Source organism: Euprymna scolopes, chromosome 21 (genome assembly GCF_053919585.1).
Source record: "Euprymna scolopes isolate OS-2025 chromosome 21, ASM5391958v1, whole genome shotgun sequence".
Taxonomy (NCBI): domain Eukaryota; kingdom Metazoa; phylum Mollusca; class Cephalopoda; order Sepiida; family Sepiolidae; genus Euprymna; species Euprymna scolopes.
Window position 1 is genome coordinate 71,512,207 of NC_136502.1, and position 17,087 is coordinate 71,529,293.

At 35.9% G+C, this 17,087-nt stretch overlaps 1 protein-coding gene across 1 annotated transcript in view; it reads left to right on the forward strand.

Annotated features, from left to right (window-relative positions):
- The first annotated feature begins 1,085 nt into the window (after nucleotides 1-1,085).
- LOC145242473 (synaptobrevin homolog YKT6-like) overlaps nucleotides 1,086-17,087 on the forward strand; it is a 73,233-nt gene continuing 57,231 nt past the window's right edge. Inside the window, exons 1-2 of the mRNA XM_080105531.1 lie at nucleotides 1,086-1,330; nucleotides 7,104-7,186. Of these exons, the coding sequence (XP_079961657.1) occupies nucleotides 1,230-1,330; nucleotides 7,104-7,186 (184 nt within the window). The 5' untranslated portion in view covers nucleotides 1,086-1,229. The remainder of the gene's footprint in view (nucleotides 1,331-7,103; nucleotides 7,187-17,087) is intronic.

Consider the following 17,087-nt stretch of genomic DNA (forward strand, 5'->3'; position numbering starts at 1 on the left):
CCTGTGCTAATTTGACTACTGCAATTAACACTAATATAGAGATATCACAGCCAATTCGAATCATCAATTGCATAAAGCAAGGTGATGTGCTTTCAGTGCTTTTATTCTGCATCATTATGCCATCAGCTATTTGGAAAACAGAACAACGGTGTAGGTTTGTTTTTCTTTCCATTAATGCTCCTGTTTTGTCTAAATCTGATCAATGCAGATGATATAGTTGTAATTTCAGCTCTGATTTGCAAATATTTCTGAATGATCTTTTGAAGTACTAGAAAGAAGTTTGTATTTTATTAACACACCCAAAACTACATGCATGGCCAATGATAAATAAACAAACTCCTCTGAACATCAAACTTTGCAACCAACAAATTGAACAAATTACAGAATATGTTTACCTTGGGCACAAGTTGCCTTCCTTCATCGAACAAGTGGCAATCAGCTGCGCATCATAGAATCGACTTAAGTTGTATCCTCTCCACAAGAAACAAAACCACTCTAACGTCTAAACGCCTACCACATAAAATTGGAACACGATAATATTTAAAGCATATGCCCTTCCTGTAATTTTATACGATCTTGAATGTGTTAACTGAACTGTAAAATTACTTCGAAAAGTAGAAACTTTCCAACACTACATCATGACTTCATTACTGATCATAAACTATGTCATTATGTTATTAGAATTGTGAAAAGTTACTGGCATCCCATTAATATCCTGTCAGCAATTGTAAAGTCTTCAGATTGTTTGGTCATGTTAAGCATTCCAGTGCTCCATATGCATCGTACACATGATACAAAAAAAAAAAAACAGTGGAAAGGTAGATAAAAAATATATATGGATAGATAACGTTTGTGAATAGACAAACATAAACATAAATCAAGCGAACATCAGAAATCTTGGAGGACACTCAGCCATGTTTGTGTGTATTTTTCAACTAGTGGAAGAAACTTTTGTCCAACATCATTGAAGTAAATCTTTTCGGTTTCAATTCTAATCTTACATTTTTAATTACATTTTCTTTCTTTTAATTTCCATAAAATTTGTTTCATTGATTCCTATCATTTCATTTTTTTCATTTTTTTCTTCAGATTCACTTATTGAGAACGCAGGTTCACAGTTGTCATCCTTTTTGAAAACTATCTCAAAAGAAACAGACGGAATTATTAGTCCTAACTATCTCTACTCTGCTGTATCAACTTATATATTTTCTTATCAAAACTCAGTAAACATGCCACTCTATGGTTTGCTTATTTTCTATAAAGGGGCAAAACCGAAATTTGTGAAATCTTCGTTTGATCTTACGAGTTTTAATTTTTTTCAACGTGGCGGGTGAGTAAAATTTCCAACACTCTGCATTGAACAACTCTCTATAGTCTTTAATACTTTAATAACTTCTGGTCAATTTTACGATTAAAAGCATTATTATTCTGATGCTACTTTCAATATATATTTTCAAATATTTAAATATCTCTTAAATTGAAACAAAAATCTTACTTTCTTCCACCATACAAAATATTTTCTCATTTCTCTAATCACAAAACCTTTAAAACTTTTAAGTGACCATGAAAAAGAACTCTATTGTCTACGATCATGTAAACACTTGTTAGTGTCTCATAGCAAGAAAAATATATTATAGTTTCTCCCACCACACAAAACATTTTAGTGTATCTCACAATGCAAAACCTCCTAGTGTCTCACATCACATAAAAACATTTTAGTGTTTCTCACCAAGTAAAATATCTTATAGCTTCTCCTACCCCACAAAACTATTATAGTGTCCCTCACCACACAAAAAAAACCCTCACGCAAAAACATGTTCGTGATTCTTACCAAGCAGCCTACCTTCAAGCTTCTTCCTCTATACAAAAGCAGTTTAGTGTCTTCCACCATGCAAAAACATATTATTGTTTCTTCCGAAAAAAAATATCTTCTAGTTTCTTCTACCAACACATTATGTCTTGCAATTTAAAAGAAAACTTATAGTGTATCTTACCACAAAAAAAAACTTATGGCTTCTCAGCGTAGAGAAATACTTAGTTTCTACACCTAGAGAAAAGCATTTTAGTGTCTCTCATCATGCAAAATACATTCTATTTTCTCCTGCCGCATAAAAACATTTTAGTATCGTTCACCATGCAAAAAAAAAAAAAAAAAAATAGTGTCTCCTAGCACGCAAAAACGTTTGTGTCTCTTATCAAACAAAATATCTAGCATCTCTCTTAAAGCCCTAGCGTCTTCGTTCAAAAGCTAATTATTGTCTCTCACTAAGAAAAATACTTTCTAGTTTCTTACACAAAAACTACAAAAAACATGTTAGTATCTCTCGCCACGTGAAATGTCTCCTAGTTTCTCCCAGCGCATAAAACACTTATTAGTGTGTCTTACGAAACAAAATATCTTACAGATTCTTCCACCACAAAAAACTGAATGTTTCTCACGATGCTAAAAAAGATTCTAGTGTCTCATATAATGCAATAACTTGTTAGTGTTTCTCACCAAGCGAAATACCTTTAAGTTTCTTCTATTGCACAAAAAGCATTTTAGTGTCTCTAACAAGCAAAATACCTTCCAGTTTATTTCACATGCAGAAAAATTTCAGGGCCTTTTACCATGTAAAAAATCCTAGTGTCTCCATGACACAATAGCTTGTTAGTGTTTCTCACCAAGAAAAATGTCTTCTAGTTCTTTTCACTACACAAAAATATTTTATAGTCCAGTCAGGGTTATTAAAATACTACATTGCATCCTATGAGCAACACCATCACAATCGCAACAGCTTTAGAGGAAAGAGTCCCTACTTTTCTCTCTAATTATTTAGTCCTACCACTACTACCAGTTGTCACCGGTTCAAATTCTACACAGAATCTGTGATTACACAGATCGTATCTGGCTCAATACATACATATACCTAACATAATCTTTCCAATTTTCGATTCAGAAATAATAAAGGCTCCCTCGTCAAAGTGTGTCTAGTCTGATTGAAAAATACAAAATAGAGAAAATCGTTAAACAAACGTTCAGTACCCAGTTTACTTGCTTTCTTTTACAAAGTTTAAAGCATGCTATCCACTATAGTCTCCTTAGTCATCGTCAGCACCAACGTTCTCAGCACTGTCGTCTTTGTCAACACAACTAAATAACTATACAGCCCTTGTGATCGATTATTTATACTATTAAACACACAACGTGTACATTGGTGGAGATGGCAACGAACTGCATGCTGAACAGCCTTTCCAGTCATGATGTGTTGTACAGCATTTTCACCGTAAATTGTTCTCAAGATCTTTTTGATTCTACTCTCATCCAACAACATTCTTATGGCACCCAGAAAATTCATCAATGTGTGGAAACTCTTGAGCATTAGGACAAGATTTCAAATCGGGCTGTCTTCAGACACCTCATTTTTTATTTCTGGCGCTTTCCAGTAGAGTGGATCATCGCCTGCAATTGCAGTGGACCAGTGTTTATCAGCAAGGTTGCACAGATACTCAAGAGTAAAGAAGATCCATACATGTCAATAATGGGCAGGAAGATTACCGAAGACAACCTCAGATGATCACAGTCTTTATGTAGCATGTGCATTATTGCATTCCAGCTCGGTGCAGGTTGTCTGAAGCGTAAAGACATCTTCTACAATACATCAACCCGATGGCCAATTGTGTTGAGAACTGGTGTGTGTGTTTTGCGAAATGGTATTCCCTTACATCAACTCTGCATTGTTCAACTATCTTCGAGTCTGCGGTCTTCCATCTGAGAACAGTGCGACTGGCCTTCCTTCCTGGAGTTATAGTAGCTACCATCCCCATGCCGTGGAAAGTCCTCCTTCCATCTAATGTGATGATATTATGATCGACGTTATCTGACGTGAATAGTAATGCTGTACCGAGTTTGTCTATGGTATCACCGAGTACATTCTAGCCAACAGAAGCGACAGCATTCTCTCAAATCATTGAACTTCTGAATATGATGAACAATATTCTGTAGTTGAGAGATTGTCTAAAAGAAATCGAGACCTGAAATGATGGAATTACTACAGCCCTGGGACATACAGCCTGCACAACTGATTGTCTAATGCTTGCGACCTTCCTGCAAATGTTCTTTCCAACAAAGAGGTTTTCAAGCAAGCAACGCGCAACGCAAACTCAGGGAGAGATAATCTAAGGCAGACTGGTATTTAAGCAAAGAAGTCTTTGGATATTTATCGGTTGAAGATGAGACCATAGACTTAATGTCGCTCTTGATGAGTTTTCTTCTGGGCTTCTTTATCTTTTTCCTGGATACTGAAATAGTTCCTCAGGATGTTTCTTGTCTTTTAATGTCACCTTACAATGTTAGGAAACCCTTTACACTTTGCTATGAATAGCAAATCGCCATTCTCCAGCTTACACTTCAGCCATTTATTACTGTAGGTAGTACTGTCTCTTGCTACAAGATACATCATTTTCTTTGCAAGATCTGTAGCAGTCAGTTGCTCTTCATCGTTGTCCTCGAAAAAGGCATTCTCAAAAATGTTTGCTCTTGGTCCATGTTTATTGGTCTCCCTACCTTCCATGGTTTTTTTGTAGTAAATCCACCACTATGACGCATAGGAATTCCATAATTTGTCCCAAAGTTAATGTCACACATGTCACAGACAGTCTACAGCATGTAAGTCATTCCCAAAGTATGCAATTCTCTCTTGAATTGTGTTTGCCTAGTCATCATTACGTTGTTTTCAATTTGACAAGATGGTCCATACAAATCCATCCGTTTTAACAAAACTATAGTCATTGAAATCAGCACTAGACCTTGTCTTCACCATTTCATGTCCACAGGAGAAAAATGTGTTGTGCTATCATAGAATCCAGTAGACAGCCATGTACCTCTCTTCAAAGGTGAATGATGAACAGGCGTAGCTTTCTTATGCAAGTCTTTCTGCTTTTTGTTTATGTAGTTCATACAACATCTCTTATGCACCACCGTTTCAGCAGCACCATTGTACTAATGCTACTCTGAGTACTGGCTTTATTGATCCTTTCAGCTCCTTTTGCACAAATCACCACTTTCTCCATCATCTTCTACTTCATTGCAGCGTAAGGGGCAAATTTGTTGACTTTCCATTATTCTCATCAGCTCTGTAAAAAATAAAAACCAATCGTTAAAACATAAATGTATGAAATAATAAATAAATGGATAAATAATACTATAATATAAAATATTATAATAATATAAAAATAAATGTATAAATGTATCTTTGAATCTACTAAGTTGTTTATATACAAAATATGACAGACGCTGAAAGGCGAGTCACCTTATATACAAAAATATGACAGACACTGAAAGTGGACTTTAACATTTTATAGTTTTGGTAGCCATATTCTTTGACGTCACATTTGGACTTTTTGTGGAAATTCTGTTTTGGTAAACTTTTAGCATGCTTTTACGACATGTAATATTACCAAAAATAAAACAATAAAACACTTTCTTGGAATTTGTTCAGATGGTCTTGGATATGACCTTAAACTATATCCAGTGGTGAGGCCCCAGCTTGCGAGCTTTGGGAAGTGTGGAGCCACCCTTTAATTGGCATTGCTCCCAGGTCGACTCTCACCCGAAGTGGTAGTACCTGTTAGGGTCCCAACTATGGGTTAAATAGAAACCGACTTGAAAACAACAAATATATTCTATTAAAAAAATTTTCTTCAAAATTTTTGGATTCGGCATTAAATAACCTGAAAAGGGTTGATATGCCGTAAAACAAAAGCAACCAACCAACTGAATTTGTTCAGGGTAAAGTTGGGTTTTTTTTTCTATTTTGACTGGACTATTAGTGTCTCTCACCATGTAAAAAACATTTTAGTGTCTCTCACTATGCGAAATTAACTCCTAATGTCTTCCACCACATAAATAAACATTTTAATATTTCTCAGCAAGCAAAATATCTTTTAGTCTTTTCCACTGCACAAAAAAATTTAGTCTCCATGCGAGAAAAAATATTAAGCGTCCCCCAGCACGCAAAATCATTTTAGTGTCTCACCAAACAAAATATCCTTCAAGTTTCTTCCACTACACAAAAACATTTTTGTGTCTGTCACCATATAAAAAGCTTAGTGTCTCTCATGACGCAATAACTTGTGTCTCTCACTAAGAAAAACAGCTTCAAGTTTCTTCCACTACACAAAAACATTTTAATGTTTTTCACCATGCAAAAACTTACTGTCCCTCATCATGCAATAACTTGTTAGTGTTTATCACCAATAGATATAAACATTTTAGTGTATCTCACACATCGAAAATACATCCTAGTATTTCTCCACAACATATAAAGCATTTTAGTCTCTCACCAAGCAAAATACTTATTAGTTTCATCAACTACACAAATACATTTTAGTGTCTCCAACCATGTTAAAAAAATCTCCTTGTGTCTCCTTAAACGCAAAACTTGCTAGAGCCTTTCATAAAAAAAAATGCTTTCTAGTTTCCTGTACTACGCAAAAACACTCTAGTGAATTTCATAATGCGGAAAAAAAAACTCTTAATTTCTCCATAACACAAAAATTTCGTTCTAGTTTCATTCATTACAAAATAACATTTAGTGTCACTTACCATATAAACAACCCTAGTGTCCACCATCACACAAAATCTTGTGAGTCTCTTTCATCTAGAAATTTTTATGTAGTGGAATAACTCTTAGTGTCTCCTATCACACAATACCTTTTTAGTGTCCTTCAAAAAGCAAAATGGCTTCTAGTTTATTTGACTACACAAAAATATCTTAGTGTTTCACCATTAAAAAAATATTTTAGTCTCTCACCAAGCAAAATTGAAACTCACAGTAATTCCAACCATGCAATAACTTGTTAGTATCTCTCATCCATCAAAATACCATTTTGTTTCTTCAATCACCCAAATATATTTTAGTGTCTCTCATCATGCAAAAAAAAAAAAATCCTAGTGTCTTCCCTCACGCCACAACTTCCTTTAAAAATGTAAATATGAAATCTGTTTATCGCAAAACAATTTTTAATGCTCAAAGACGCATTTGTTTTTATTAACTTTCAACATGGACCATTTTTCATGTTATTTAAACTTTGAAATTCAAAAGTGTATTTGTTTTCTTTAGAATAAAAGAATTCCTTGAAATTGCCTCTGAGCAGCTTGTTCGTAACTCATCGGTGCCTTCCACATCGTCCATGAAAGAGCAGAGTAAGTGCAAGGAAATGATTTCTCTTTTTTTAAATGTAGTGAAAAAAATTCTATTATTTATAACTGATATTTCATAGATTTTTTTTCCTCTTCTATTATCATTGTTTTCTATCTCCCTCTTTTTTTATCCTGTCCCCTCTTCACCCTGTCTATTTTTTCTTTTTCACCCTTCTTTTATTTTCTCTCTTTATCCCTCCTTTTGTCTACTATCCCCTTTTTCTCCTCTCCTCTCTTCTTTCTCTTCTATCCTTTCCTTTCTTTCCACTCTTTTATTCCTCCTTTTTTCTCTCTCTCTCTCTCTCTCTCTCTCTCTCTCTCTCTTTCTCTCTCTCTTTCACTTTTTCTCACTCTTCTCTTTTTTCCTTTTGTGACAAAGATAGTGAGAAATAATATTTATAAAATTTTGGCCTGTCCGCTAGAGCTTTGTACTTTGTACTATGAACTTGTCCTCAGTCACGATTTCTCCCATTAGGCCGTCAGAGGTCGAACCTGGACAGTTCTTGACAACCTTCACAAGTCGCAAAGTCCCAATAAAACTCAAAGTTCACAATTCCAAGTGAAATCTTGTCAGTGTCTAGTGTCCCCCAGCACACCTCTGCTGTACAAAAAGTGGATGATCCTTTGCTTGGTTTGAAGGCGCCTCTGCTGTACAAAAGAGTGAATCAACAATAACTTGGTCCGTCAGTTGAGCTTGACACTGTAGTATAAAATTTTTTTTTCAAATGTATCAAAAGAAAAAAAAATTATATCGACCCGACAAGTAATTAATGTATTCATAGCAAATATATTTTTCGGACTTTGAAGAAATTTACATGGATAAAATTTTCATAAAAATCCCCCAAATATTTGATTATAAGTCATACACAACACTCTGTATGTTATTTGTCTTTTTTTTCTTTTCTCTTTTTTTTTGGGATCCCAGCATGCTAATGATCATTCTTTCTAGAAGCTGTCCCTTTCACTATCAGGTAGGATGGGGAGAAGAAAACCATATAGTAAAACTCTAAAGTTTGCATGCGATAATGTTCTCGTCCTCGTATCTAAGTTATGAGTTGGGCTGTCGGCTTTGCTTCAGTAAATTATTTCCTTTTAAAACAAAAATATCTGAACAAATGTAAACATTATATCTAGCATACAATCATGATTCGATTTCAACAACGTTAGTTATTTGGCCGAAATATTCTGACATGTTGGTAATCTCATAGGGAGGGGATCCCAATTAGACGCTCTGAGCCTCTCACTCGTTCTTTTGTTAGTGTCTTCTCATCCTTGACCTGTTCTATTCTCTTCTCATCTCTGTTCTCGTCTGGTGATTTTTGGCGGTGTCACACCTTTTATACCAAGAGCAGTAAGGTGGTTTGAGCGAAATTCCCTTAATCAGAATTAATCAAAGAATTCCATTTCGCCACTGATCTTCATACTTTGGTTAAATTTCCGTTCACTATGAGATTTCCCCAATTCTCACAGAACAGAGTGTGGTTCAATTTAGGGATCAATCTTTACACTACCCTTTAACATAAACCTGTCAGTACAATTGGTTTTAACAATAATATTTAGGATTTGGGTTTACACTCATGGTATATGGGAACTTCAACCACCCAATAATGTATATAAAAATGTACAATGAAAAATGGTCAGAAGTTTGGATTGAGAATAGCCCCCCCTAGGTTCAATCTCCAACTAAATAGAGTTTATTTATTGTCAATTTTCACTCCAGCGTGTGAATTCTTTTTTCATATCGCTAGGCGACTGCATCACAATACCGACTGCATTTTTGCCTAATAGTTAAACCACCTTTGGCTGTGTGTGACAACACATATCTGTGGACATGATTCTAGAGTCTGAGAAACTGATGAAAAAAATCCATGAGCTGCAACACTCCACTTTAGTCCTTCGTTGGGTCAGACAAGTATATATATATATATATATATATATATATATTGTTTTAAAAAATAATTATCCACTGACATGTGTTTCGTGGTCTATGACTCATCAGAGTGGCTGAATCTAGCGAGATTCAAAATCGGGACCCCATTGGTTATATATATATATATATATATATATATATATATATATATATACCCAAGACCACCAGAAAACGCATTGAGGCACAAAAATTAGGAACTCGTGATTTCTGGAAAATCAACAACAGTATAGTAAATATTGGGGAATCAACAATTCTCCCTCTATCCAACAATCATGAGGTTGTTTGCACGGCAACTGAGAAAGCTAACATACTTGCCCGTCAGTTTGCCTCAAACTCTGTTTTGAACCCAGCAAACCACTCCCTCCCTGATTTTCCTTTGTGGACAGAAACCACACTAGATAATCTGAAAATCACCTCCTCTAAAGTACATGATAACAATCTAGACACCTCAAAAGCATGTACACCTGATCTCATATTAGCTGTACTATTAAAAAAAATGCTCTGCTGAAATTGCCCCAGTGATCTCCAAACTTTTCAACAAATGCCTAAATGAATCTTGCTTTCCTGACTGTTTGAAAACTGCTTCTGTGGTACCAGTTTACAAGAATTCTGGTGAAAGAACTGACCCATTAAATTATCTCTCCCTTAATTATCATTCTGTTAGCCTCCTCCTACTTTTCACCAAAATATTTGAGTCCATAATTAATCAAGCTCTAGTCCACCACCTTGCAGTTGCTAAACTTCTGTCCAACTATCAATATGGATTTAGGCAAGCCCGTTATATTGCAGATATCCTAACTGTAACCTCTGAACGTATATACCATGCACTGGATAAAGCAGGGGAGGATAGAGCAGTAGCCCTAGATATATCTAAGGTTTTTGACAGGGTATGGCATGATGGTCTTCTCATGAAAACTCATGAATCCTATGGTATTACTGAACGAATACTTAATTAAATCCTTCTTAAATAAGAGAAGAATCCAGGTTTTCGTCAATGTTCGTATGTCTAAACAATATGATATAAATGTGGGTGTACCTCAGGGGTTGATTCTTGGACCTTTATTATTTCTGATATTCATAAATGGCCTCCTTGATAAAATAGTCTCTGAGATGAGTATATTTGCTGATGATACCATACTCTATAACAAGAACGAGGGGGGGGGGGAATGAACACAAGGCAATGGCAAAAACCCTAGCGGAAGACCTCCAGTCTGTAGTGGTATAAGGATAAAAATGGATGGTACCGTTTAATGCTGCTAAGACTAAGCTCGTTTCCTTTAATAATTACAAGAAACCTTTTTAATCACCAATAACTATGCCTAAAGATACATTACCTGAAAGTACTTCGTTTAAACTCCTCGGAGTTATAACAGATACATTATTGAGAGCATTGCCAAGACTGCTACAAAGAAGATAGGCTCTCTCTACCATGCTAGAAAGTTAGTTATGCCTGAAAGTATCCTGTACCTTTACAAGGCCACCATTCGCCCATGTATGGAGTATTGTTGTCACATTTGGGCTGGTGCATCTGCTACTAGTCTCTCTCTCCTGGACAGGGTTCAAAAGAGAGTCGCCAACCTGATAGGTCCTGAACTGTCATCTAAGCTTCAACCTCTGTCCCATCGATGAAATGTTGCATCCCTCTGTCTGTTTTACAAGTATTTTAATGGTGAATGTTCCGACGAACTACAAGCTCTTGTGCCCCCTTGATGTAAATACACTCGACATGCAGCAAAATCTTACCCCTACACAGTAGAGATCCCTAGATGTAAGAAAGCCGTCTACTCGAATAGTTTTTCCCCAAAACTGCTTGAATTTGGAATTCCCTTCTGGGACCCTGCTTCAGACATCTTGCTGCTCAACTCCCTACATAGTATCCTTGCAACTTATGTCCCTGATAGTAGCCCCCCTACATCAAAAGTGGCGCTGTGCCTTGTTTGGGGTAAAAATGTAATAATATATATATATATATATATATATATATATATATATATATATATATATATATATATAATTTTGAATGAATTTAATTATTTACGAAAGTGCATTTTTACCTAAATGCGAATTAGGAATAATTTTCCCTTTAACCAATTCGGTACCCTCATATGGGGAGAGGCATATATATTGTTCTTGAAATATAATTATGGAAACGTATCGCAAAAAACAAAAACTAACATCTAAGTAAATCGCAATATATCCAAACAGTCGTGCGGGATGGATGAGCGGTCAGACTTTAGGCTCCTTACCGTGGAATCCCGAGTTCGAATCTCACTAGATTCAGTCATTCTGATGAGTCTTAGACAAAGAAACACGTGTCAGTGGATAATTATATTTTAAAAACAATATATATGCCGCTTCCCATATGGGGCTACCGAATTGATTAAAGGGAAAATTATTCCCAACACGCATTTAGAATTCAGAATCAGATAAAATTTTGTCTCATCAGACCATAGGACATGGTTCCAGTAATCTATGGACTTCAGCAAACGGTTTGCAGGCTTTCTTGTATATTGCTTTCAAAAGAGGTTCCTCCTGGGGTGATAGCCATGCATTCCAATTTGAGGAGTACAAAGATAAGTGCGTCATGCCTACAGTCAAGTATGGTGGTGGGAATATCATGGTCTGGGGATGCATGAGTGCTGCAAGTATTGGAGAGTTACATTTCATTGAGAGAAACATGAACTTCAACATGTACTGTCAAATACTGCAGCAGAGCATGATCCCCTCCCTCCAGAATCTGTTTCGCAGAGCAATGTTCTAGCATGGCAATAACCAAAAACACACATCCAAGACAACAACTGCTTTACTGAAGAGGCTGAGGGTAAAGGTGATGGACTGGCCAAGCATGTTTTCAGACTTGAACCCAATAGAATATCTTTGGGGCATCCTCAAGCAGAAGGTGGAGGTGCACAAAGTCTCAAATATCCGCCAGCTCTGTGACGTCGTAATTAATATTGAGAGTTGACATGTAGTATGTTACTATTGACAACTTTTTGTAAGGGGTGTACTCAGTTTTGTTGTCAGGGATTTAGCTTTTAATGGCTATATTTTGAGTTATTTTGAAGGGAAAATAAATGAACTCTGTTATATATGTTGCAGTCATTGTGTCAAAAAATCATTTTTCAGTGTTGTCTCATGAAGAAATATACTTAAATATTTGAAGAAATGTGAGGGGTGTACTCACTCACTAATATGTGGATATATCTATACTGCTAGCCAAATTGAATACTGTTTATATCTTTGGGGAAAAAAACTACATGAAAATTTGCAGGCTTTTTGAAGATTATAATGCTATTCTATAGTTAAAATGTTATTAACAATTGGTAAAAAGGAACCTATATTTTCAAACCAATGAATTATGCTAAAATTTGCCTACGTTTGTATATATAGTGTCCTGGCAGGTCAGCTTCAGTTTTGCTGCTTTGGGATGAATTTTCTGTAGGGTTTCTTTTTTTGCTTATTTGCCCCCCCCCTATCTGTGGTCTTACCAGGCTACTAATACATACATACATACATACATACATACATACATACGTACATACATACATACGTACATACATACGTACATACATACGTACATACATACATATATATTTGCAGCTAATTCTACACTATGCGACCAAGGCTGCCAACCCCCAGTATTTCCTCCTGCATCAGAAAACACTCTAAACACTCTATACAACATACAAATATCTGCACGTGATGTTGCTAAGGTAATTAATAACCTTGATTCCAGTAAAGCAACTGGCCGTGACAGCATTCCTATTATAGTGTTAAAAAAGCTTCAACCAGAACTAGCTCCCATATTTACAAAGCTGTTTAAGCGTTGTCTTAAGGAGAATTGCTTTCCAAAACTCTCATCAGTATGCCCAGTATTTAAGAATTCAGGGGATCGATCATCCCCCTCTCAGTACAGGCTAATAAGTCTCCTGTACATCATGAGTAAGTTGCTGGAATCTGTGTTAAATAGAGACACTTCTCTATTCAACCACCTCAGCAAAAATAAACTTCTTAGTGACACACAATATGGTTTCCGTTCTGCTAGATCTACAGCAGATGTACTTACGGTTATATCTCATAGGATTAGTGAATCTCTTAGCAGAAGCTTCCTTTTTAGGGCAGTTGCTCTTGATATATCAAAGGTCTTTGATAGAGTATGGCATAAAGGTCTACTTCACAAGATCTCTTGTTACGGTATAGTTGGAAATGTCTTCTCAATTATTAAATCATTTCTCTCTGATAGGTTCATAAGAGTAGTGGTTGATGGGCAGATATCAGAAGCTCACAATATTAATGCTGGAGTCCCTCAGGGGTCCATCCTGGGCCCAACTTTCTTCCTAATCTACATCAATGATCTTCCAAATCATATCCTTACATCATTCATAGATATTTATGCTGACAACACTACCATCTATGACAGTACATCAAATACTGTAAACGACCAAGTTCTCTCTGATTCTCTCTCCTCTGATCTTGAGCATGTGGTACAATGGGTCAAAAGTTGGCTGGTTACTTTTAATGCATCTAAAACCAAGCTTCTGTCTTTACATCATCAACGCTCTGATCCTCATCTAGCATCAATTGAAATGAATGGCTCTCGTCTTGGGGATGCTTCATGTTTTGACAAGCTCCTGGGCTTGACCATTACTCCTGATATGAAATGGACACATACATCAAATCTGTTGCCAAGGTCGCTGGGAAAATGGGGGGATCCTTCTATTGATCTTGTAGATATCTACCTGCTGATGCAATTCTCTACCTATATAAGAGCCAGGTACGTCCAAAGATGGAGTAGTGTTGCCGCAGCTGGGTGGGAGCTGCTAAAAAGCACTTATCCTGCCCTGACAGAGTTCAAAATAGACTTTGTAGCCTAGTGGGGGATTCTCTTTTCTCTTCCCTGCAACCTTTTTCTCACAGAAGAGACGTTGCGAGCCTGTCTCTGCTTTATCATTATTTTCATGGCAAGTGCTCGTCTGAGCTCCAATCTATGCCCCCCCTCACGAGAAACACTCGTCTAGCTGAAAACACTATCAATAATTTACTCCACTCTTTATTTGTGCCTAAACTTAAACATAGGTTGCATGAATAAAGATTCTTTCTTAGAACTGCACACCTGTGGAACTCTCTTCCATTTGCCTGCTTTCCAGCGTACTATGATATGGTCATCTTCAAGTCCAACATAAACAAGTTCTTGGTGAGCTGTTCCCCTTAAGTAATCCAATTTACCAAATTTCCACACTAACAATTACTACGTTATTGTCCCATTGACCATAGTACACTTATTAAAACTTATCCTCGAGTGGCCTTTGGGCCTTGTTAAGTGGCGTCTCCTTTATATATATATATATATATATATATATATATATATATAATATTAAATGAAAGATGAGGAATAAAGGTTATAAATAATTTTATTATATCATCAGAACAATAAGGAAAAGTTAAGCCAGTTTTTTTATATTTTCATTTTGTATGATTTTGATCCTTCTCTTTTTTTTTTTTTTTTCATTTTTCCCTTAACTTTTCCTTATTATTCCTCATCTTTCATTTAATATTGTTTGTTCCTCTTCATAGTATTGAACTTTTCTTATCTTTATATGTTTATACATTTATATATGTACTTTTACGATAGATGTTAATCTTTTAAACAAACAGTAGAATGGTAAATTTCAATGACCACTTATTTACCAATTTTTCTAGAAAATCCGTGTAAGGAATAAATCAAGTTATTTATTCATCAACGTTTCGTCTTTATTGCAAGACTTTCTCTGGATGAATGAAATTAAGACAAGAAAACAAAACACCAGTACAAATAATATTTGAAAATATATTTTTGATGTAATGAAATGTATGACTCTGTTCCATTTCATAAACGGTAAAAGTCGTTGGAAATTCTAAAAGGGAGGGGGGCATAACGTTGTGAAAGAGAGTAAGATTTTTTTATATAACGTCATATGGCCGTTAATATATTTAAAAAGATATGATGAAATTCATATTCTTTTTGGAACAAATTTCAGTTACACACCCATATTTGAATTATAACGGGCATATTTGTTCCAAAAAGAATATGAATTGCATATCTTTTTAAATATATTAACGGCTATATGACAGTATAACAAAAATATCACAACGCTTTTTTCGTTACCTCCATTGGTATTGTTGTTAGAAAGCCTTTCCTTAGGATACTCCAAAGGAAGTAGTTACATGAGTTCATGTAAGGAGAATAGAGTGTCCAAGGAAAATCGATACAAGAAAAATGGAAAAAATATGTGATTTCGTACTCGAATCTTACGTTGTTCATCTAATATAGATTGTATGTGAGTTCTTCTCGACTCCTCCGTCGCTAATCTGATATATTCTTGGGGAAATATAATCAGTATAAAATAATGAGACTCAACACACAGAGTAAGTTATAACAAGTTTATTGTATAATGGTACAATGTAACAAATAAGACATCAACACTCGAATGTACCTCGAATGCCGTAGTTTCACGATTAAGTTACTCCCCGCCTGGTTACCGCTTTCTAGCATCTTTTATAGACTGAGTAATCCATTGTCAGGGGGTGTCAGGATTTTCCATTGTATCACATTTCTCCGAGCTAAATTCTTCACTCAATTTTGCTTTCAACATTTCTGTCTTTTGGGATTAAGTCTTGGACTGTTTCTATTTCTCTCCTCAGTGCATGTGCTTTCACATTTAGAAGAATTAGTTTGTTTCATTTCTTTCCTCCATCGGCATTCCAACATTCACGTGTGGTTTTATTTGAAAGGGGCCATACAATACCTCCATTGGTATTTCTCATCATTTTGGACAGTTTCTATGTATTTAAATCTCAATTGGTAATATGTTTCTTACAGACAAACTCTGCTCCTTGAATTATGTAGATAACTCTCCCAATTCTTCTAGTTACAAAACCGACCCAATAGTTCTTAAAATCCCCTTCTTTATAAAATTTATAATTTTTTTTTTTATTTTTGTATTGTACTTCTATTTGGCAACAACCTGTCGAATATTGAACGTATTTTCCTTGCATGCATGATTTCGGCAGCCAGTATATTTTACTTTATATTCTGATTTGGCGTTATTCTGTAAACCATCAATAGCATATACGTAGTAGTAAATATGAACCCTTAGTGGAAACAGTAGAGATTCTCAATGTAAATCCAAACTATGCTCACATGCGGCTGAATAATGAGAGATAAACGACTGTATCTCTGCCATATTGCACCCAGGGTGAGGAGGAAACAGACAGTTCACAGCTACACCCAGAACTAGATTCTACAGATGCCCCTATCCCGACGAACTCTCCACTTGCTCTTCAGAATGATCAATTTAACTCTTCTCCTTCTCCGCAGTGGGGGGGGGGGCTTGAGAATTTTGCTACTGAAAACCCAGCCGACCTCTAGACTTCAACGAAAGTTTCAGTGCCTAGCGAAAAATTACCAACTTTAAACCTTTCCTTCTTCTTTCTTTATTTTCAGTCTGAGCAGATGCACCTGTAGCAACTTGGTCTTTTAGAAGCTAACAGACCTAAACTTTTCTAAGTGGTGGAGAATGTGGTGAATTAGTAGTAGAACTCTCTAGTCCCTTCCTCTTTGTGTCTGGTGTGGAGTTGCGCCCCGTTGGTTATATTTGCAAAGTCACCAAGCGGATGGACGGACACTCTTAGTTATAAATATCCTATGTAGATTTGTTAGCAGAATAAAGTTTACTCCAGTTATTCTTGTCTTTATTTTGTCTGTCCTTACTCTATACAGTCTTCTTCTGTCGAAGCCAGTGACTTTTTTAATGCTCGTTTAAATTTATCGAAAAACCTCTCTGCCTGACCGTTATACGTCGGTGTTTTTATGTGTTCGATCGCTAATGAATGGCAATAAACTTTAAATTCATTTCCGGTGTCATTATGGTATTTGGTAATCTCAGTCGACTGAACGCTCCGTTTAGCGCTCTTATCGTATTTGCAGCTGTTAGG